Source organism: Anser anser (assembly GCF_964211835.1).
Source record: "Anser anser genome assembly, chromosome: 1".
NCBI classification, from domain to species: Eukaryota; Metazoa; Chordata; class Aves; order Anseriformes; family Anatidae; genus Anser; species Anser anser.
The window spans coordinates 195,182,785-195,205,699 of record NC_139720.1 but is presented as its reverse complement, the minus strand read 5'-3'; the positions used below and the strand labels follow the sequence as shown (position 1 = coordinate 195,205,699).

Sequence of the window (22,915 nt, the reverse complement as noted above, 5' to 3'; positions counted from 1 at the left end):
TATTAGAGAGGAAGAGACTTTTCACAGTACTCCCGTCTCCTGGCAGCTGGTTAAGAGTGCATTTGTTAATGGCTAACTACTGAAAATGAGCGTTGTTTGTCTGATTGTCTTCAGCTCTGTGTCATTCTAATCCTGTTACCCTTGATAGTTCACTCAGTGTTGTCTGACCAACTCTCTGCTCTGCTATCACTCGTAGAAACAAAAGAAGTCAGAGCGGTGTGAAAGGGGCATCTGCTCTTATTATCTAGGATGGTTTCTTGTGGGAATAGCCTACCTTCTTGACATCAGATTTTCTACTTCAGCTTCATGACCAGTAAGACTGACCCAGAGATGAATCAACTTTTTTAGTGAAGTAACACCATAGTTGTGTTTGAACATGGAGTTTTCAATATATTGTGTTCCCGCTTTTTGAACTGGTTGACTTGGCTTTGCATTAAATAAAATAATTACTGTTTTATCTGTTTCTTTTGATTGCAGCTACAAATGTTAAGCTGAACCATGAGTTTTGCATTGCATGATCTACTTATGTGCTGTCGTCGCCTTGAAAATGAGAGAGCTACAGAGCGAAGGGTAACAAGTTTTCTTCTGGTGTGTGTGCCTAAGGCAATGAAGGGAACCATTAATAATTCTTCTTCTTGAAATAAATTTTCAGAATGAAATTGAAAATTTCAAGCGACTCCTCCGTGATCCTGGAACAGTTCTCCGGCTGGACCAGAATTCTGATTCTGGACATGGAAACCAACTCAACTGGGATGCCGTATTTAGGTAGTTTCCTTTTCCTGTCCAGAGCGAAGGACCTCTTTTTCTTTTTTTTTTTTTTCTCCTCTTTTTGGATGATCACAGTTCTTTTGCATGGAACATCGTTATTTTGTTTATCAGGCTTATATTAATACTTACATTCTGCAGATTGAGTCAGACTTCTTTTCAGTTTGTAAACAAGAAATGACTTATGTTAGTCTCTCTCTAAAGGAGCTAAAGTTAAATTAGCCAAAAATTCATGAAGTGGTTCAGTGCAACACTTACCACACACAGACGATGCAGTAGATCTAACTGCTAGGAAACTAATCATTAATTAGGTGGTTGATTTTTCTTACAAAAATAATAGTTACTTTTGTTTATTGAAATTCTCTATGTCTGATTTTCATTGCATAGTTTGTATGTAGATTGGAGATAGCTCATCAGAATTTTTTGTGTTATTTAATTCTTGAAAACACAATGGAAGGGCTGTGGCTTTTCAATTAAAGAAGTTGTGCTTAGAGGTTTATAGAGGCCCATGTTGGAAATAGTCTGCTTTAGGTATACTACAAGGAAAGACTGAGTGGGAGTGTGGTAAGTTCTTAGAGCAGTTGAGCCCAATGTTAATTTCATGTTAAAAGTGCATCTGAAGTATTAGTTTTCGTAAGCTGATGTCTAGGCAGCTTTCCAGCATGTTTTTTAGTTGGACAACATTTGAATAGTTCTCATTTCTTAGATGTACCAGTAATACTGTGAGAAGTATTTGATAATTTTTTGTGTTGCTTTTGGGATGACCAGTAGCATATGAGAATACAAAAACAGACTTTCAGCTGAATACAAGTAGTAGGACAGAAATTCTACAGTAATTGGCAGTGACAATACCAGTGAAAAGTTTAATCTATTCATACTATATTTAAATTGCAAATGATAGAGAAATAGGACTTGAAGGGACTATTATTATTTTGTGGTGTAATGTTGTATCATAAATAAAAACTTGGTATTGCATTTTTTCTAATTAAAAATATTGTATGTAACATCATGCAAAGTTAATAGGAAAGTTTGGTTCCTATTCAGGTTGCTTTTGAGTTATCTTAAAAACTAAAAGCAATTTTTGTTGTGTTTAGTTTTTAATAATTAGAATTATGAAAAGGTTAAGTGCCAGTGTTCTAGCTTAAAACATTTACCTGTTTTATTAGTCATAAATTTGCAGATCTTTCATTGGTATCTCTTATATTTTTGAAGTGTCTTGAAGAAATATTTCCAGAAAGAAATGGAAAACCTCAGACTGACAAAACCAAATGCATCTGCTTCAACCCAAAGTTCCAGACAGAAGAGGATGCAGGAGATTGGCAGCCTGGTCAAATATTTCATCAGACGTGCTAATAGAAGTCAGTAATAAATGGTTGTATAAAATTATTGTTTTGTTTTGATGCCTTGCCTTAAACTTCAGATTCCTTCCCTGAAGTGAGTTACCAGGGTGGGATTCATCTTGGTTGCTTCCAGACATTTACAATTCGAATATCTTCATGTGAGTTAGTTCTTTGTGTCTCTGTCCTTGTTCATGATCACTGTGCCTTTTTCTGATTATTCAGTGTGCTTATAACTGGTGTATCTTCTCCTCTCTCATGCATAATTTCATTCTTAGAAGCAGTTTAAATAGATGATCTCTAACAGAATGGTTTCTGAACTGTAGTTTTATTTTTAAGTAAACATGGAAGTGTTCATTTTACAAGCAATTAATTCCACGTTTATTTGGCACGCTTTGGATTAATTGGAGTTTACTGTTGTTTTTTCCCATAGGAGGTCCCAGACTGGAATGCCAGGAACTTCTGAATTATGTCTTGCAAATTATAAAAGATCCAACAAGTTGTGCTGCTTATGGCTCTGACTGTAGTAGTATACTCCTAAAAGATATCCTCTCAGTAAGGAAGTATTGGTGTGAGATACACCAGCAACAGTGGCCAGGTAACATTTTCACACCTTCTTAGAAATGTCTTCTACTAGTATGGAAGTATGTTTAGGGGCATTTTAATTGTTTGATGCTTTCCCTGCAATGCCATGTTGTATGAAGTTTTACAAAAACCTTTATTAAATTTTGTGTCAGCATTGAAGACATAGCATTGAAATATACAGAGCAGCAAAGATTAGGAATTGATTTTTCTTTCTGCTTACTGTTTGTGTATTGCTCGCTGAAACATGCGGTTACAAAAAATGGAGTTATGTGCAAGTTCTGTGGAGGGTTTAACATGTCTAATGATTTTAATATGTATAAAGAATCCATGGAACATGTGTACAGGAAATAGCCTCTGTAACACTGATGTTGGTGTGCAGTTGTTTACAGGTTATTAGGTACTGGCTGGTATAGTTTTGGAATAGTTAATGTACTAATGTCAAATTTTATTACTTGAGTTTTGTTGGCTCATGGAAGTCTAAAAAAGCTTGATTCACTGTTGTTAGGCAAAAGAAAGTGGTAGAAATTTTACAGTTTAGTTTGTTGAATGTTGCATCTGTAATTCTGGAGAAAGTGTACAAGTGAAGCATAGAACTTTGCATTATTTGTATGGTGTAGTGTTTTAGAGTTAGTTTGTTTTCTGAAAAGCGTTTTCTGAGAAAATGTTCTGCTCTGTAGCTTAAAGAGTTGCTTAACTCCAGAATGGAAATAAATTTGCAGAGGACTCAGGGAGGAGTCTAGTAATACTGGGAGTCAAAATGGAGGCCAAAAATTTTGTGTAAGGCTGGCAAAGCTAGGAGGCTGAACTGTACCAGTATGGTATGGAAGATGTGATAAGAAAATTGGAGAGACTGAGGGTGGGATCAGAGAAGCTAAAGAAGATGGTACCATTTGGCTGTAGAGGTAGAACTAGAAATTGGAGGTTGGAGGGGAAGCTTGAAATGTTTGCGGGAGCTGCCTGAAGCTAGGAACCAGTGAGGTGGGGGGAGAAGACAAAGGGGGCTGTCACCCCGCAGGTAAGAACTGGAAACTCAGGTAAGATTGAGAATAGGCAGGTAGGGAATGGGACAAGAAGCCAAGGGTGTTGGAGACAGATATTGAAGAAAGCAAAGAAGGGAAATGGAGTGTGAGTGTCACGGGAAGGGTTCGTACAGGTTGCATGAGAAGACTGTGGAAGTTGTTGTGTAGCACTAGGTAGCTTAGGAACACATGAGCTGAGTATATCTGAATATGGCCTGAAGCTCCTAAGGGAGGGGCACGGTGGAATGTAGTCACTGAAGAGAGGCAGGGCTGAAGGCCATAAATCTAGAGGTTAGACTTAAATCTGTTATATGAAGCAAGTTGGGGTGTTAGAGGAAGAATATATGAGCTTTATGAAGGTTATCATAACCTTTGCTAGTGATTCCAACTTAAAGCTTGTTTATAAAATCTTAAGTGCAATTAATAAGTTTGTTTTCTGCTGATAAAATCAGCGACGTGGTACAGGAGTTGAAGATTTGAATGGAATAGAATAGTTCAGTTGGAAGGGACCATCAGAGACCGTCAAGTCCAACTGCCTGGCCACTTCAGGACTAACCAAAAGTTAAAGCATACTCATGAGGGCATTGTCCGTTTGATGCTTGAACATTGACAGGTGTGGGGCATCAGCCACCTCTCTAGGAAGCCTGTGTTTGACCACCCTCACCATAAAAAAAAAAAAAAATTCTAGTGCCTAATCTGACCCTCCCTGGTGCAGCTTTGTGCTGTTCTGACATGTCCTGTCAGCAGTTACCAGGGAGAAGACACCAACACCTCCCTCTGTGCTTCCCTCCTCAGGATTAGAACATAGATTCCAGCTGTTACTCCAAAGCAGTTAGATTTGGCAAGCAGCTACCTACTTCATGAGGCCCTTTTATCTTTTGGAAGTTCTGAGCTACTTGATGAAGATAATCATTGTCTTAAAAATTCTGAGGAGCTCTCATATTGGTGTATATTGTCTGCATTGTCAAAGGACTCGCCAAACTCCAGTAGAAGCTATATTTCAGCAGAAGCTGAATGCAGCCTTACTAAGGAAACCAGAAGACCCATGAGGTGCTCATGGGGCTGTGCACCCCATGCATCTTGGGCATTGACTTTTTAATGAGTGGATATTTTAGGGATCCATGAGGACATCAATGGGCATTTGATACTATCACTCTAGAAATGACTGAGGACACTCCTTTGCTCAACTGCTTGACCCTCTCAAAAGGAGGGGGAGTGAGGACTGCAGCAGACATTACCTCAGTTGTTACGGGTTGCAACTTGGTGCACTGGTGACAATGTTGGGCCAGCACAGATTTACACAGTCCTGTACATGGGTCTTATCAAAGGTCTGGAGAGTTCAGGGGTAACTGCTCAAACCCATGCACCATTCAGCAACCCCATCTGGCTAGTGTGAAAGTCCAGTGAGGACTGGAGATTAACCAGAGATGTAACATCAACCTTGAACGCAGCAGTACCAGATGTTTGAACTACAGTAGGAACTGAAAGCAAAGTTTGCTACTGAGTATGTGCCTTTTGACACAGATAATGTATTTTGTTTTCTGTTTCTCTGGCCCCTGAGTGTAAACCACAGTTTGCCTTTACCTGGAGAGAAGTAGAACATGCTTAGAACTTTTCTGCCACAAGGAAGGACACCTAGCCCATCTGTCACAGACTTGTACAAAAGGTTTTGGAAGAAGGCAGTGCTTCAGAGCACTTAAAGTACATTCATGACTTTGTAATATGGGGAAACATTGTCTAAGAGTTGAGTGTATAGCAAAAGCGAAGAGATGATTGGGATTTTACTAAAGGCAAGATTCACACTCAAAGGAGGTAAAAAAAATGTGTGCAAGAAATAGTTTTTGTGTCAAATGGCAAGTTGTGCTGTCGTATTTCAGCTGATGTGATTTACAGAATCAAGGCAATGTACTGCTGACTAATAAAAAGGAAACAATTTTTTTCTTGGAATGGTGAGATTTTGGCAAATGCACATCTCTGGATACAGTCTGCCTACGGATCAAGTCACCAGGAAAAAGGTGACATTCAGGTGACAAACTGAGCAACAGTTGAGATCCGACTATAGGCTACCAGGTATATACCCTGTCAGAAGAAATGTTACCCATCTGTGAATGAATCTGGGCTGTATTTGAAATACTGGAAATGAAATCAGAAATGTTTCTGGCCCTTCTGCTGGTCCTTCACTGTGTGACAAAAGGAGAAATGCCTTTGACTTACTATGTACCAAGTGATACTTGGAATAAATGGGCAGCCTTAATAACCCAGTGGGCTCATAAGGGCAAGGAGGCATGCTTGGGCTTGCTGGAGGAGTTGATGGATTGGCCCAAACATCGTGATTTCTGGGGTGCCACCCAAAGTATTACCATATGCTCAAGCCCTGAAATATAACAGATTTTCAAAAGGTTAGTAATATGGTGTGTTTTCTAATGGTTCTTGCCTAATTGTTGGCAATCAGCAAAAATGGAAAGCTGTCGTTTGGAATCCTGTCCAGCAGGTGATAAATACGTATGAAGGTGAAGGGTGGTCAAGTCAAGGGAGACATGGACATAACTGGACAGAGTCCAACAAAGGACCATGAAGATGATTGAGGGACTGGAACATCTCATATGAGGATTGTGATTGAACTGTGACTGTTTAGCCTGAAGAGGAGAAGGCTCAGGGGTATCCTATAGTGTATACAAATGCCTGAAGCAAGGGCGCAAAGAGGGTGAAACCAGGCTCTTTTCAGTGGTGCCCAGGGACAAGACAAGGGGCAGTGGGCACAAACTTAAATGCAAGTGGTTCCATATGAATGCCAGGAAGTGTCTTCATGGCATTGAAGGTGATGGAGCACAGGCAGAGATTGCCTAGAGGGGTTGTCAGGTCTCCTTCCTTGGAGATGTTCAAAAGCTGCCTGCATGTGGTTTTGGACAAGCTGCTCTGGGTGTCCCTGCTTGAGGAGGGTATTGGACCAGATGGCTTCCAGAGGTCCCTTCGAACCACTCTGTGATCCCCAAGCCTTAAGAAACAGGACTGACATTTTTTATTGCCCACAGTTTCAGGAAAGGAGGCTGGAAAATGTCCTAAATAGTAGCTAAATCTCTAATAAAGAAAAAAAACCAATGCAAAGGAACGATTGATATTACCAAGGAGGCTTCTCTATTCTCCTGTTGCTTAACAAACTACTCTTCTTCTTAGGTAATCTTAATCTTAAGTAATCTCAATACCCTGACGCTCTGTTTGCTGTGCCACCCCCTGCTGCTGAAGTTAGTTTTCAGGGCTTGACTTCACCTGTCTATTGTAGGAGTTAAGGCAGAGATGGATCTATCCCAGTGTTACTGCTATCTACAGAGAACTGTCCTTGATAGCCTGAGAACTGTGGGAAGAATGGCAATAAACAACAGAACCATGCATTGTCACATATGCAAGGACCAACAGACTTTCTGTTCTTCAGAAGAATCTGCAGAAGATCTCTTCTTCAGCAGCCTCTTTTCCCTGCCTCTTCACATAGGTCGTCCACCCCCAATGTTGTCCTCACATTGTTGCAGGCTTCTCTGAGATGTTTTTGCAACACCACAGGCCTGAAGCAGCACGAAGAATCATAGAATCATTAAGGTTGGAAAAGACCTTCAAGGTCAGCTGGTCCAACCATCACCCTACCACCAATGTCACCGATCACATCCCTAAGTGCCAGGTCCAGCCTTTCCTTAAACACCCCCAGCGACAGTGACTCCACCACCTCCCTGAGCAACCTGTTCCAATGCCTGACTGCTCTTTCTGAGAAGAAATGTCTCCTCATTTCCAACCTAAACCTCTCCTGGCACAACTTGAGGCTGTTGCCTCTAGATCTATCACTAGTCACCTGTGAGAAGAAGCTGACCCCCAGCTCCCCACACCTTCCTTTCAGGTAGTTGGGGGGAACAATAGGGTTTTCCCTGAGCCTCCTCTTCTCCAGACTAAACAACCCCAGTTCCCTCAGCCACTCCTCATAGGACTTGTGTTCCAGGCCCTTCACCGGCATCATAGCCCTTCTCTGGACACGTTCCAGGGCCTCGATGTTCTTATAGTGAGGGTCCAAACCTGAACGCAGTACTCGAGGTGCAGCCTCACCAGAGCAGAGTACAGGGGGACGATCACTTCCCTGGTCCTGCTGGTTACACTATTCCTGATACAAACCAGGATGCGATTGGCTTTCTTGGCCACGTGGGCACGCTGCTGGCTCATGTTCAGGCGAGCATCGACATCAGATCCTTTTCCTCTGCACAGCTTTCCAGTCACTCCCCCAAGCCTGTAGCACTGCATGGGGTTGTTGTGGCCAAAGTGCGGGACCCGGCATTTAGCCATGTTGAACCTCATCCCATTGGCCTCTGCCCATCGACCTATACTGTCCCTCTGCAGGGCCTTTCTACCCTCCAGCAGATCAACGCTTCCCCCCAACTTGGTGTCCTCTGCAAACTTACTGAGGGTGTGCACAATTCCCTCATCCAAATCATCAACAAAGATATTAAAGAGGATGGGCCCCAACACCGACCCCTGGGGAACACTGCTGGTGATGGGTCGCCAGCTGGATTTCACTCCATTCACCACCGCTCTCTGGGCCCGGCTGTCCATCCAGTTTTTAACCCAGCAAAGAGCGTACCTGTCCAAGCCATGGGCTGCCGGCTTCTCCAGGAGACCACTGTGGGAGACTGTGTCAAAGGCCTTGCTGAAGTCTAGGTAGACTACGTCAACAGCCTTTCCGTCATCTACCAGGTGGTCACCCGATCATAGGAGAAGAAGATGAGGTTGGTCAGGCAGGACTTGCCTTGCAGGAACCCATGCTGACTGGGCCTGATCCCCCGGCAGTCCTGCATACATAGTGTGATTGCATTCAAGATGACCTGTTCCATCACCTTTCCTGGCACCGAGGTCAGGCTGACAGGCCTGTAGTTTCCTGGTTCCTTCTTACGACCCTTATAGGTGGGTGTTACATTAGCAAGTCTCAAGTCACCTGGGACCTGTCTGGATGACCATGACCGCCGATAGATGATGGAAGCCGGCCCAGCAATCACATCCGCCAACTCTGTCAGCACCCTCGGGTAGATCCCATCTGGCCCCATGGACTAGTGACAGTCCAGGTGAAGCAGCAGGTCTCTAACTGTTTCCACCTGAACTGTGTGTGGGGGGGTTCTTCTGCTCCTCGTTCTAGACTTCCAGGTTGGGAAGATGAGTACCCTGAGGATAAGTGGTGGATAAGAGTGGGAAGAGGAGATGGAGGACAGCATGAAAGCTGTGTTTGAAAGGATCATGAAGGGTCTTGGCTCACTTAGATGAGGCTTGACGGAGGCTTGGGAACGTGAAAGTCTAGAGAGGTGGCAGGAGTAGCAGTTTCAGTATGAAAAGACAGTAGACAATGCTCTTAAGCAGTGACTGATGTGCAACCTATTGGACTTGGAGAAAAAAGACAAGTCAAAAAGTGAAGGGGACTGCAACTGCTCCAATGACTTGTGTGGGGGACTGGTTCACAAAGTGTCTATCCAAGTGTTTTAAGTAGAGCTAGGAGGATGGTGCATGACAGCAGGGTTTAGAGATGATTTTTACAATTTAGGCTTTTGTATCTCCATGAATGGAGGTGTTGTGCCTGCTTGTTTAGTTTGGTCAGGTTAATAAGATTTTGTTAATGTTAGTTTTCAGTAGACCCTGATGGCTTCCAGAAGATGGATTGTATCGCTGGCTGTTATACTTATCCCTTTCCTATATTCAGATCTTGATTTTTAAAAAATCGTATGCAGTATTTACCTTCTTACCTGTTGATCTCTGTGTATGTTATGGCTGTATTGGCTTTCCCAGGGAATCACAGAAGCAGAGAGTAGTTCATCATCCCAGATTCCTAGTCCAGCCTCCTTGAAGCAAGCTCAGCTATGAGATCAGACCAGCTGGTGATGTGGGATCAAATTTTCTTTTTTTTTTAATGCTTTTTGTTGACTAGCTTGTTTTGCCGCAAGTCTTACTCTTCTTCAGATTCTTGGCTTTGCGTAAATCTGTCTGCTTCCCTTCTGTGCGTGTTCTTTGAGGGGAGGTCAGCAGGGAGCACAGAGAGTTGTTGTGAATAGAGTTCAGCCAGAAAGTGCTCTGTGGGTGTGACAGCAGGAGTGGTTTCCCAACCTGAGGAGGTTTCAGTACAGAAATCCCCCCCGGGTTAGGGAGCTTTGGGCTATTGTGGCCTTGAGCTGCTGTGCAATTGCAATTGTGTAGGACTCCCAGTTTTGAGAGCATTGGAAATGCTGGCTTCAAGTTTCTTGCTGAGGGTCCATCATCTTGCAGTGAGATCACTGATGCACATTCCATTTCCACCCTTTATGTAGAAGAGACACGGTTAAATCAGGTGTTGGCACTGTTGTCTCCAGCTTAAAGGTTTGTGACCCAGTAATGTAGGGCTATGAGGCAACCCTGATTCCCATGATACAGTCACCTGAGTGCTGCAAATGGCCCTATGCCTGCTTGGGAAGAATGTGTTGGTATCGCTTTTGAGTAAGAGGCCCGAGTTATGAAAGACCTGGTGAAGGTGGCATTTGGCAGGACCCTGCCAAGATGTTCATAAATCTACCAAGGCCTGCACGACAGTGAAACAGTAGCCCTTGCAGTTTTTTTGTAGTTGTCCTGAGCTGGCTTCTTCATAGTTCAGCTGAGATCAAAACTCTGGATGAAGTCATTGATACTCCATGCATGGAGTATTCAAGATATTTTGAACACCTCAGAGGCCTTGATCCTGACTGTCGAGAGCTCGTTCACCCTAAACTGACGAACTACTCGCTAGTAGAGTTGGGTTTTGTCAGGCTCATCTAGGTGATAGTCAGTCTGGTGAACAAATCTGCAGACTCCTGAAGTTCATTCAAGGGTGGTGAAAGTATGGGGCCAGTTCTTGACAGAAGGCCCCAGTGGTTCCCCTTCCATTGGGAAGTTTTGTGGTAATTGGTCATTCTGCATCCCAAGGACTATATGAGCTCAGAGCATGACTGTGAGCCAAGCAGTCATAGTGGCTGGGATTCCCAAAAGATCATTCTGGCTTTATATCTTATTAGAGAAAAGGAGGCCTGAGAGAGGTGGATGCCCATTCTTTCAAAGCGTCCTCCCAGCACAGCTACTAAAGTCATAGGACTGAGCCAGTATTCCTGGTGTGGATGTTTGCAGTGGCTACTCTCCATTTGAGGACTGAGGGACAGTATCATGTCATTTGAAGATGGCATGAAGCAAATAGTAATAAGGCATTTGTGTTTGTCATGTTAAACTTACAATGATGGTGGATCAGTGATGTGCTACTCTGATATGCATGATGCTCACGGAAGGACGGTGTGGTGATTTTAAATGGGCCTTGAGATAAGAAAGCAAAAGTCTTTGGAAGGGACCTTTCCCTCAGAAAATTTTTTAAATGAATGCAAAGTATGGATGTGTGGCTCTGGGGTCTGGAGTAAACTATCTGAACTGCTTCTGAAGGAAATACGGGGAGCCTCAGTACCAATTGCTCTGATCTGTTGACCTGTTGCTGCTGCACCAAATTCTTTGTTAATGTATTTGTAACTGTAAATTGCTTCTGAGTACTTTTATTGTGTATTCCACAGAAAATGGAGCCCACTGCTCTAAGCAGTCAATGTAGAGTGGAAAGAGTTGAATGTAGAAGTAGTTGTGAAAGTTGGCCACGTGGCTGTAGCCACTTTGCTCTGTGTAACACAAAACAGATTTTATCCCGGCTCAGAATGAATATAACTTTACTTCCAGTGCAGACAAGACCACATTCATTTTCTCTCTCTCTCTTTTTTTTTTCCTGGTTAACTTTAGTGGATAATGACATACAGCTGAATTCAGAAAGGTGGTTTATGTGTATTTAATGTGATATTTGGTGGTTTATGTATATTTAATTTAATTGGTTTATGTATATTTAATGTAATATTTTGCTTCCAGCATTTTTAATGTAATCATTTTAATTTAATCTTCTTAAATATGTCTTAAATGTACGTCTTAAATATATATCTGTATATGTATAATTGTGTATTTATAACATCTCCACACTATTACATATACTTTCAAAATACATTTGCAGATCTGCTGATGCTGTATGGACAATTTTACCTTACACCTTCTGGGAAGATGAATAGAGTCTTGGTGGCTAGGATAATTCACACGCTAATGAGGGGATATTGCTTCCAGACTGATGAGTTGAAATGTGATGTGTTTAACTTCTTTTCAAGAGCAATGCAGTGTGCGAGGTATGTTGCAAGTGTTCCTTTTTATGTTAATACCTGCTTTTATAGATAATAACTATTTAAAGTATTTTGGATTAAACTCGAGTAGTAGCAGGTAATCCTCTTTAGACATATTTCATTGTTCTGTCTTTGAACGCTTTTAATAAATTCTTTATTAATAACTTCTGCACTTGTTAGGCAAATAACATTCAGATTAGAGTTACATGCTAGTATTTACTTTTAAATAATTTGTGTGAAAAGAAGTATGATTATTCATTCTGGAAGTTTGAGTCTTTGGTTTATATTGCAGGCAAGACAGAAATATTGCGGGCCTGGATCATATTATTGCAGCAATGAATATCTTCTTCAATACATTTGCTGTTAACTGTCGCAAACGGATTTGTAAAATTGGAGAAGAAATTTTGCCTACAGTGCTTTATGTATGGACTCAGTATAGACCAAAAGATTCCTTGAAGGAATCAATAATTGAGTTATTTCGTCTCCAAGTTCATATGCATCATCCAAAGGGTGCAAAATCTCAGGAAAAAGGTACTATTGAAAGCTCCCTGTTTTATTTCTAGCACTGTATGTGATAGCTCAAATTATTGTGCTAGTTTTCTGAATTTTGTTACCGAGTCTTGGAAATGCTGATGGAAATGATGATTACTTGCCAGTAGTTTTATTCTACAGATCTACACTGAAAATGAGTTTTCAAATTGTATGCATTACAATTTCAATTTGTATGCGCTGTGTGCAAATTGTATGCATTAATTGTATTAAGTCCTGTAAAGTTTGGTTGTTTTTATCCTAAAGTTATTACTAAATCAAAGCACAAAGTCTTTGGCAAAGGGAATAGTAGTTCAGATTGAATTTAGATTGCCATATGTATCATATACTCATGAGTGTTAGGAAATGATTGCAGTCTGACTTACTATATAATACTGGCCAGAAAACATCACTCAGTAATTTCTGTTTGCCTGTAATGGCCTAGTTTGGTTATAGCATCATTATTTTTTTAAAAAGATGGTTATTTTTGACTGACTACAAATGGCAAAGAGTTTACTATTAGTCAATACAATAGCTTACCCACTGCATTTCATTGTAGTCTTTCTAGTTAGATAAAGAATTGAATATTTCAAAATTCTTCCCTATGCTTATATACTATGATTAAGTTATCTTTTAAGTTTTTTCACTTTTTTACTTCATTCATTCTCCATTATAAGACTTATTCTGCAGGCCTGCATTTGTTGTTTTGTGTGCTCTGCTCTGATTTTTGCTATATTTTTTATTGTCTAAGTAGGTTTATATATTGTATGAAGTGAGTGGCACATGTTATCTTTTAATTTTTCTTGCATGTACAGGTGCATATGACTCTAAAAAATGGCAAAGTATCTTACATAACCTATATGATTTGCTGGTGAATGAAATAAATCTCATAGGCAGTAGAGGAAGGTATTCTTCAGGCTCAAGAACTACTGCTGTGAAGGAAAATTTGATTGGATTAATGGCTGATATTTGTCATCAGGTAACATTTTTATCTGAATATAAATTTGATGTATATACTTATGGTATTGTACATTTTCCTTTTTAAAGTAATATGTCTTTAACACTTCCTAAAGATCATTTACTGAAGTATTAGTTCCTTTTCTGTGCTCTGTTGTGTTAGTTTTTAGTTTTTGTGCAGGTTAGAAGTGTTTGGACTTTTAAATTATACTATTTTTCACTAGTGTTTCGTATTAGAATGGAAGCATAAACTCTGTTGCAATAAGAAATTATAACTAATACCACTTAATTGCCTCATAAGAGGCTTTAAACAGTAAAAATGGACCAGTTTAGTTTGACATTTCAATTTTTCTTTTTTGTTTACTTTCTAATTTCTCTTCATGAAGGTATTTACAGAGGATACAAAAGTTCTGGAAGTTACCCAGTCGTATACCATTTCGCAGTCCAGTGATGAAACAGTACCAAGCAAGCGCAGGAGGATTGAACTAGACTGGGAGGTAATTCGAGAAAACCTGCAAAGATCACAGAAGGATTTTGATGTCATACCTTGGTAATAACATCTTTACATGAAACAAATACCACTACAGACATCTTAATAAGTTAAATTATTTTCCTGAATACGTTGTGCTTTCAAATTAGGTGTCTGCACGTGCTGTATATCTAAGCAGTAAGCTTAGATTATCACAGCATTTGGAAAGTAGCGAGTAGTGGTTTTGGCACTCTTGCTTTAAAATTTTGATACGTATGGTTTTCTGAGGAATAACAAATGGCATCTGGTAAATTGTGTTGCAGTGCATAACATATTACAGCCTCTTATTTTTTATCTGTCTTTTGTGCTAGATATTACCAGTCTTCATGTAAGTGAATGTGTCATCCAGCTCATGAGTATTAGGAAATGAAGTTGAGGTTTACTGCTGCCTTAAGCTGGCTGGGTCATGGAACAGCAACCATTAACAGTTAGGCTGTTCTGAACTACTTCTCGCAGTTTGCCTTAGTACCTTGCCTAAAAACTGTTGAAGTGCACGGCCTGGCATCTTAGCTTGGACACCAATGAAGGTGAATTTTTGTTGACATTAGGGACTTCTGAACTGTTCATAATCTTCCACTGGCTGCCACAGGCGAAAGAATCTAGCAGAGAGTAGAGATACCTAGGATTTTCCAGGACTTACCAACGTAGTCCTAAGCTCAAGAATGTTGACTTTTTAGCTTCAGTAGATTACACTAAATGATTTTGCTATCACTGTTCCTCCCTTTTTTACACCGTTCCTCCCTTTTTTACTTTTCTTGGAAATTGCTGTATAGGATACTAGAACTCTAGCTGTTTGTGAATTGGGTTGTGAGCAGCGGCAAGGTGTGTGTTTAATGCTCACTCTTGAGACAAAGTGACTGTTTAGGACCTGACTGATAAGTTAGCCCACTGTTCTGAGGAGAGGTAGCAGTCTCCAAGAAGTACTATAGAGTTGCATCCATTGATATGAACAAAATGCTTTCAAAATTCACCATTCTCAGCTTAACTTTTTGTTCATTTGATGAATCTTGATTTTCATATTTGCTGAGTGTTGTCATTTTTATGTAGTTTCTTCCTGGAAGTCACTTCCTGAGTCAGAGTGTGTAACAAGCTAGTCTAGCGGAAGGACAAAAATAATTTTCTTGTCTGAATTTTTTTTTTCATGTTCAGAAGCCAATGAAGTCAGCTTGTAAGAAACTTTTAGTGGTAGTGAGGCTAGACAGGCAGACTTCCCAAGTGAAAAAGTAGAACTGCTGAATCTTTAACCTTTGATGATAAACAAATCAGCTGAATACTAGAAAATAAAAATGTGAAAGGGCAATCAGAGAATACAGTGTTCATTAACTTTTGAAGACACATTTATGTATGCTTCATATTGATTGCTTCACATTGTGTTTTCAAGGTTACAGATTACAACTCGATTACTATCAAAGTATCCCATGAGTCTTCCTAACTGCGAGCTACCTCCCTTACTCAATATACTTCACCAGTTACTGCCTCAGCAGCGACGTGGAGAAAGGACCCCTTATGTGCTGAAGTGTCTTAAAGAGGTAGCTTTGTGTCAAAACCAGAAAACTGATTTGAAAAGCACCTACAAGTTAGAGCTCAAGAGAACCTGGGCAAAAGTTTGGTCTCTTACCATTCGTAGCATAAGTTTTCAGCAAATTGAAGTGGAGAGCTTTGGGTTACTTGGAGCTATGATTCAAGGAAACCTTGTTGTAACAGATAAAGAACTTTGGAAGATATTTTCAGGACCTCCATTGAAGCCTTCAAGGTAAAACGGGAAGCAAAGATATTATTTCATGTCTGATTCACAATGCTTTTTACTATGTAACCAAAACCAGTGCATTATTCAAAGTATTATTATTGTTGTTTTTGCGGCTGCATTTGTAGTTAAGAACTAGCCACATCTGTGTTTTAAGCATTTGAAACTGATGTAAATATGTGCATAAGTGTAAAAGCAGAGGTGGAAGAGGAGAGGCAATCATTTTTTAAATGTTAAATCTGACTAAAAATGTAAAATCAGACTGAAAGAGATGTGGTTGGTTTTTCAAAGTTAAAAAGTATGATTTCTTCTAAATATATATTTGATTCTGAAATTAGTGTCCGGAAACAGTCTTTAAAATAAACAGGAAACATCTGTATTAGCAAAAATATGGCTTTTAAAAATGCAGGTTCTAATAAAGGAGTTTTCTAGTATGTATGCTATTAAGTTGTTTGTGCATTTGATGCTCCCTAAAAGTGCAAAAATACTGACTTTGCTCTCTCAAATACCCATTTGTTTTTTTCTCATAAATGCCCTCTGTTCCTTTTTTTATTACAGTTCTGCAGTATGTTGTTTAGCATTACTGATGTCTGCCTATTCAGTGCCAGAAAATTTGGACATAGGAATGGATCAGAGTAATTGTGAAAGAAATCTGGTTTCTGTATTAAAGGAGGCAATAATGAAATGGGTACTGTCCTGCTGTTTGGAGGAAGAAATGGAAGAATGTCTGAAGTTGCCTCCTGTGCTCTGCAGGTAGAGTCTTCGTGGCATAATTTTATGTAAACTTGCCCTGTAATGCAGAAGACTGTTCAGGGGAAGGTGGATTTGCAGAACCGTATGATGGTACTGCTTTGGTAGAGTTAGGTTTTTTAAGCTTACTGTAGGATATCATTTTTGGGGACATAGTTTAGTCATCTACCCATAGCATAGCACATACAGGAAGTATGTGTTAGAAATCTTAAGTGAAAATTTAAGCCACTTTGAAGGTACACATTGAATCTTGTCAGTGTTTGTGCACACTACAGGAATCCCAAGAGCATGTCTGATTGAAAAAAAATACAAAATAATTCAAAATAGTTTTCTTTTTTTTTTTTCAGTGATTTTCCTCATCTTATGATACAAAAAATTCTTGTGAGCCTTACAATGAAGAACTGTAGAGCTGCTATGATTTTTTTCCAAAATGATGCTAAATGGTATGTTTTTAAATCAATCATTATAAATATTTATGCTTCTTATATTTGCTATTTTATCAAGCAGAGACAATGAAATGCATAAATGTTCCTTGAGCTCTTTTGCATCTTTCTGTACAACATTGTCAGTACCCCATAAAAATAAGAGTTTTTGCTATTTGTTAAGATGCTCTAAGCAGATGTTGAAATATTAGCAGATGTTGCTGACAGTCAAAGATTCATGTACTGAACAAAATATCTTAGGAGGAATAAGTTTCTCAAGCAATACAGCTAAATATTTGTCTCTTTACACACAAATGCATTAGATACTTTTAACTCCATAATATCATATTTTTCAAATAATTTGTAACTTTATACAAATATATATTCATGCTTGTTAACATTAACTTCCATTGTAAAGGAAGCATATACTTTAGGATTTTTCATGAAAATCAGAGGAAATCTGTAAAGGTTAGGTGATTAATTTCTGTGTCCTGAGGCTACTCAGTATTTGTGGCCCCAGTTACAAGTTACTCAAGTCTCTTGGAGTCATTCTAAGAATGCTGTTGCATCTTTCTCTGATGCATATGTTTGAGCTCCTGGACTATATCCAGCTTCCTCTTAATGAAATTAAAGTGTGTATAACTTCTTGTAATGAAAGATAAAAACATTAGTTTCAGGCTTCTTGTGAATTTATGCTGCAATTATGTGAAGTAGATTGATGTCAGCTATCTCAACACAAACCAATTGTTGGTACGTGAGCTGCAGTAGAACTTATGATGCATATACAGGCTTTATTTTTACTTGTAGTTTCTTCAGACAGAGCTGAAATGGTAAGTATCCATTCCATGGTGAAAGTCACCTCAGAAATAAAAGATTCACCAGTTTCATTAACTTTTTAACAGAAGTTAAAATTTTAAATTTAAAAATTTTATTTTGCCTCTTTTTTAACATTTAAATAATAGTGTTAAGGACTTGTGTTCATATATTGGCTGCTAAAGTAAAAACAATGTCTCTTCTTCAAGTGTGCAGCACTTCCAAGGAAAAGAAGAAAGCGATTTTTCTGATGTTGAAGAGCTGTATCTACAGACAACATTTGATGAAATGGATATTTTCACTAACTTTGCAGTAAACGTTGCAGATAAAAATGTGACTGGTTCGAGACTTGCCATCAACCAAAATCTTAGGGAAACACTGGAGTACTGCCTTTCAACAATGTCAGAAAAGCTTTTAAGTAGCTATGCTCCTGAGGTAAGTTAGAAATTACTGTTGCATCCTTATAGGTGTGCTCCCAAACAATATATTTTCAAGGAAAAGTATAGAGATTTTCATTTCTTTCGTTGCTAAAAATGAACTGCAAACATTTTACAAACTGTCTTCAATAATATGAAACAGAAGTCTGCTTTTGTACATCATTGGCAAACTGTAATTTCCTCAAGTATGTAGGAAGCTACTTTACAGGCTGTGTAGAAGTTGCTACATAAATTTTTGTTACACTACTTCTTGAGATGTTTGCTTCAACTTCTGTGCCCCTGTAATGCTTTAAGCTCTTGCCAGTTTTCAACCAAGGTTGCCTGAGGCACAGAGGTCTCACATAGGTTTTGTAAAAAGGCAGCAGTGTAAAAGCAGAGAAAGCTGCAAATACAGGCTGTATTAACAAGAGCACAGCCAGTGCTCAAAGCAGATGATCATTCTCCTCTTCTTGGTGCCCTCTGTGTCTAGAATGCTGCATCCAGTTTTGGGCCTCCCAGGACAAGACACTTGGTGCATTCAGTGAAGGCCACTGAGGTGATTAAGGGCTAAAGCACTTGAGCTGTGAGCAGACACAGAGGGAGCTGGGCTTGTTCAGCCTGGAGCAGGGATGGCTCTGGGGGGACCTAACAGGCTTTGAGGGAGTCTCCCAGTGCCTATAAAGTTATCTGGAAGACATGGCCTGGCTCATCACAGTGGTGCATTGCAGGAGGGTCGGGGACAGCAGGCATAAGCTGAAACAAGAAAGTCACACTGGTGCAAGGAAAGTGTTATAGCTTGAGGACAGTCAAGCAGTGCCACAGCTTGTGCAGAGAGATTGTGTAGTTTTCATCCTTGGAGCTTTTCAAGCTCTGACTGTATCAAGCCCAGAGTAACCTGATCTGACATCAGAGCTGGTCTGCTGTGGGTAGGAGGTTGGACCAGAGACCTCCTGAGGTCTGTTTGAACCTGGATTATCCTGTGATCCATTTTATATCTTCCACTTGTTGAAACAACAGGATCTTTCCGTTGGAGAAAAATCTTGACTTGCAGAAGAAGAGCCAAAGCCTAATGGTGTGAAAAGTTGATGAAGACAAAAGCAGCAGGCTTTTTAAGTTTCCAGCTCCTTTGACAGGCTAGCTTTGATTTTGATACAGTGCTGTGCCTCCTTGGCAACTTGTTGTTAAGGTCCTATAATATTTGGTGAGACAAAAGAGGCAGTGCAAAGGTTTGAAACAAGGCATGTCAGTTAGGCACTGTAAAACCTCTTCCTGGTTTCGCATATGTAAACAGTGTGTATGCATGAGTTTCTCCATCTTTTTATAGATACATATTTTTAAAGAATGTGATAACAAATCCTCTTTGGTCTCTCTCCCAGAGAAAGTAAAAATATTCATCTGCTCTTTCTTCTTCTTTGATCCAAGTAATTTAGACAGGTAAAAAAGGGGTCTCCAGAATGTTCCTGCAGTAGATTTGCATGCATTCACAACCCTATATGCCATTTGTTTGTTACTGCTAAGAAGAAACTTATGAATTTACTAAGATAGCAAGAGGCAGTGGTAGGAATGTGTGGTAGTCCATGACTAGGCTCATGCTCTCTCTTGTCCTGATGTGGTGGTTTTACTCGGCTGGGCAGCTTAGCTCCGCCACAACCGCTCTCTGACTCCCTGACTCCTTACACATGAGGAGAGCTGAAATTATTACTATGATGGAACCTAAAGGAGAGGGAGAATTTAAACTATTGTGAAGGAGGGAGGTGTAAGGGCCATGAGAGATGCAGAGAATATTATAACGTGGAGAGCCAAAAGGACTTGCTAGGGACCTAAGACAAATGCAAGATGCAGAACACTAGAATGCGAAGCTTCATTCATTCTGACAAAATAAGTATATACAAGTGTTGAAAAGAGACTAAAGAATTTGTATTTTTCTGAAAAAAATCATATTAAACCAATGGTGCTTATAGTGTGTGTTTAATTTAGTCTAGGCATGTTGCTGCTGAACATCTTGTTCGATGTGTCAGTCTCTCAATTGGTGTTCTTGGCTGCTACTGCTACACTGGTTTATTTACAGAAGAGGATGCCTGTAAATCAGAGTTGTTCCAGAAAGCTAAGGTAAGCAGCAATGTGTTTGCAAACAACTTAAAGTAGATCGTTAAATATAAAATCATTTTAAAAACTCTATTCATATTAACACACCTTCAGACCATGGATATTTCCCTTGATTTCTGCTTAAAAAAAAAAAAAGCAGGAGAGAGGTTTAAATACGTTACTGCTGCTGAAAAAGTCAATGAGTTCTGTCAATATACCAATATATCAAGTTTACAGATTCTAAATATTGGTATGTTTCTCTATCACCCCTTTTAAAAAGATAAAATAATCAAGGATTTTTGGGCAAAAGGACTACTTAGGATGAAAATTCCTTTCATTTATAGGTCTTTCATGCAGGATTTTTTTTAAGATGGTCTAAGCCAGTATGAAGACAGCTATTGTTGTTTTTATTGTTGTATGAGGTGGTTTTGCACTTAAATATGGAATCCTAAAACTTTACATTATGGACAGATACCATATTTTTCATTCATGATGAAAACATCAGTGTTTCAGGCAGGTCTGTGGCATTTATTTGTCGCTTCTGGAGCAGAATGTTTGGGAAAAAAAGGAAAAAAAAATGTGTCCAAACTCACTGATGCACACTGTAAATATCAAAGCTGTATGAATCGGAATGTATGAATGCGTATGAATGAGAATTAATGTCCTTTTGTCTGTGCGTGTGCTGTGCATGTGCCAACATATAAAGGAATTTAACTGAGATATTTGTTGTATTTTTATTAGTCTCTCATTCATTATGCTGGAGAAAGCATTTCTAACTCAAGAAAGAAACTAAATGAAGATGCCCAGATCAACTCACTGAGGACTTTGATAATGCAGTGTACAAAATGTTTATGCAATTGTACCAAGGTAAAGCTTATAAAGTAATTTTTTGTTTCTTTCCTCATTAATGAGATCACAAAGTTGGATATCATGTGTGGTACATGAAAAAAGTGAATTAACCTATCTGTACATCTTACTTTCTTACAGAACAGTGCTAATAAGATGCTGTCCAATTTATTCCTGCGTTTGTTAACATCAAAATTTATGAATGATCTTGTAGATATTTGCAAAAATCTGGTAAGTACATTCCCTGTGTTTCTGAATGCAGAAATGGTATATTTCTTATGGTATAATAATTTGGAGGCAAACAAAATACGATACTTATTGGAAAAAAAAACAAAACTGAAGTACATTGAGTTTTACAGAGATTTCTAACTGGCAACATTTCTATTTAACATTTGTATATTTTGAACACAGGCATAGGGGAAAAATAAGGACAAGTGGATAACATTTGATCAATGTTAGCATGCCTGTTCACATTAAAAAACATGCTATTTTTGGAATTTTTAAATACTTTATTAGTGTTAAATGATATATAGATTTTATGCCATGGAAAGAATTTCTATAACATGACGTTTAACTTTAATGCATGTGGAAATGTTAAGAACTTTTTTTTTTTTTTAGTTTGATGGATTTATGTGTGTTAAAAAACACTGTAAAGATATTTTTATGTAGATATTAAATCTTTGAACTGTAACTGGCTCTCCTTTCTCACTGACAAAAGTAATAGGGTGGCACATCACTGTGTTTACTACAACTCGTGAAACTTCTAATTTTGGCAGATTGTGCTGTAGTCAGGTCTAGGTAGGCAAAATCCTTTTTTTTTTTCAGGTGAGGAGAACCTGAGAAACGTACCTTCTGTTAGCTTCTCATCTAGTAGGGAAAGTAGTAATTACTGTGCCCTCAAAAAGGCCCTACACCGCCTTTTCGTTTCTGTGTAATTATGGAGTATGGTGGGAAGTTCGGAGTCTTCCAGAGAATTGTTTTTCAAATACTAAAAATATCCTTGGCACCATCTAAAACACAAAAACGTGTTTCTGTCTCAGGAAGCTTATGTCTTAAAGAGAATAGTTCAAATACAATTCACATGTTTAGAAGACAGTTTTATAACAGAGTGAAATTCATCGCTTCAGTGTAGCCCTTATTTTCTTCACCTGTTTGAGTTGACTGGAAAACTGTAGTGTCTTTCCTTGTTCTGTGCTTATGTGTTTTCTACTGTCATTAAAAGCCAACTTTAAAAGAATATTGTGTTTTTGTCAGATGACATTTACTGGAAAACCAAGTGACTTAGGAGAAGGGGATGTAGTGGGGCATGATCCTGAGGAGAGTATAATGGAAGCAGATAACCAGGTATCCGATAATCTGTTTGATGGTCATTCAGTGACTGACATCAGTGGTACAAATGAATCTGCTGACATGCAAAATGTAACAGGTGAGCTTTCTCTGTGTCCAAAACTATATGCAAAAGATTAAGACCCCGCTCTCCTGCCTTGTTTTTACAAATTGTTCTTTCCTTGAATGACAGTTAGGTATCATATTGTTCTGCGTTTAATCAGGTAATAGTTGAACCAGGTACTTTATAAAGAATAATTATTTTGTACTTCATTAGTGTTTTAAAGATATTAATCAAATGCTCTAGCTCATCTGGAAATGAGAAGTTTATCTTTTATTTTACAAATAGTGAAATGCCGGAAACTAGTTAACTTGCTCAAAGTCAGAAGTTTTGGAAAAGAGAAGAGAAGGTGTGTCTGTAGACTACCTGTCTCTGTCATTAGGTTGTGCTTCATTTTCTTAAAAGTAGTCCTATTTCACTTCTCCTTTTGCTGATCAGTAATTCTTGGCAAGGTCAGCTTTCTTGCATCTGTGGACCAGTAGGAGGAGGAACATGAATTTGTATGTCCTTGGGAGAGGC

General features: G+C 39.2%; 1 protein-coding gene across 5 annotated transcripts in view; it reads left to right on the top strand.

Moving 5' to 3' along the window:
* ATM (ATM serine/threonine kinase) overlaps positions 1–22,915 on the top strand; it is a 76,912-nt gene that overhangs the window by 808 nt on the left and 53,189 nt on the right. For 4 of the 5 annotated variants that reach the window (XM_083849845.1, XM_083849844.1, XM_083849842.1 and 1 more), the window contains exons 2-17: positions 478–570; positions 653–765; positions 1,978–2,123; positions 2,536–2,700; positions 11,760–11,925; positions 12,212–12,450; positions 13,263–13,426; positions 13,791–13,954; positions 15,315–15,686; positions 16,236–16,430; positions 16,775–16,870; positions 17,872–18,097; positions 20,056–20,187; positions 20,905–21,030; positions 21,151–21,240; positions 22,264–22,435. In XM_083849845.1, coding sequence (XP_083705971.1) covers positions 499–570; positions 653–765; positions 1,978–2,123; positions 2,536–2,700; positions 11,760–11,925; positions 12,212–12,450; positions 13,263–13,426; positions 13,791–13,954; positions 15,315–15,686; positions 16,236–16,430; positions 16,775–16,870; positions 17,872–18,097; positions 20,056–20,187; positions 20,905–21,030; positions 21,151–21,240; positions 22,264–22,435 — 2,638 coding nt within the window. In that variant the 5' untranslated portion in view covers positions 478–498. Of the gene's footprint in view, positions 1–477; positions 571–652; positions 766–1,977; positions 2,124–2,535; positions 2,701–11,759; positions 11,926–12,211; positions 12,451–13,262; positions 13,427–13,790; positions 13,955–15,314; positions 15,687–16,235; positions 16,431–16,774; positions 16,871–17,871; positions 18,098–20,055; positions 20,188–20,904; positions 21,031–21,150; positions 21,241–22,263; positions 22,436–22,915 lie in introns of those variants that run through there. The other variant, XM_083849846.1, reaches the window with a different exon arrangement.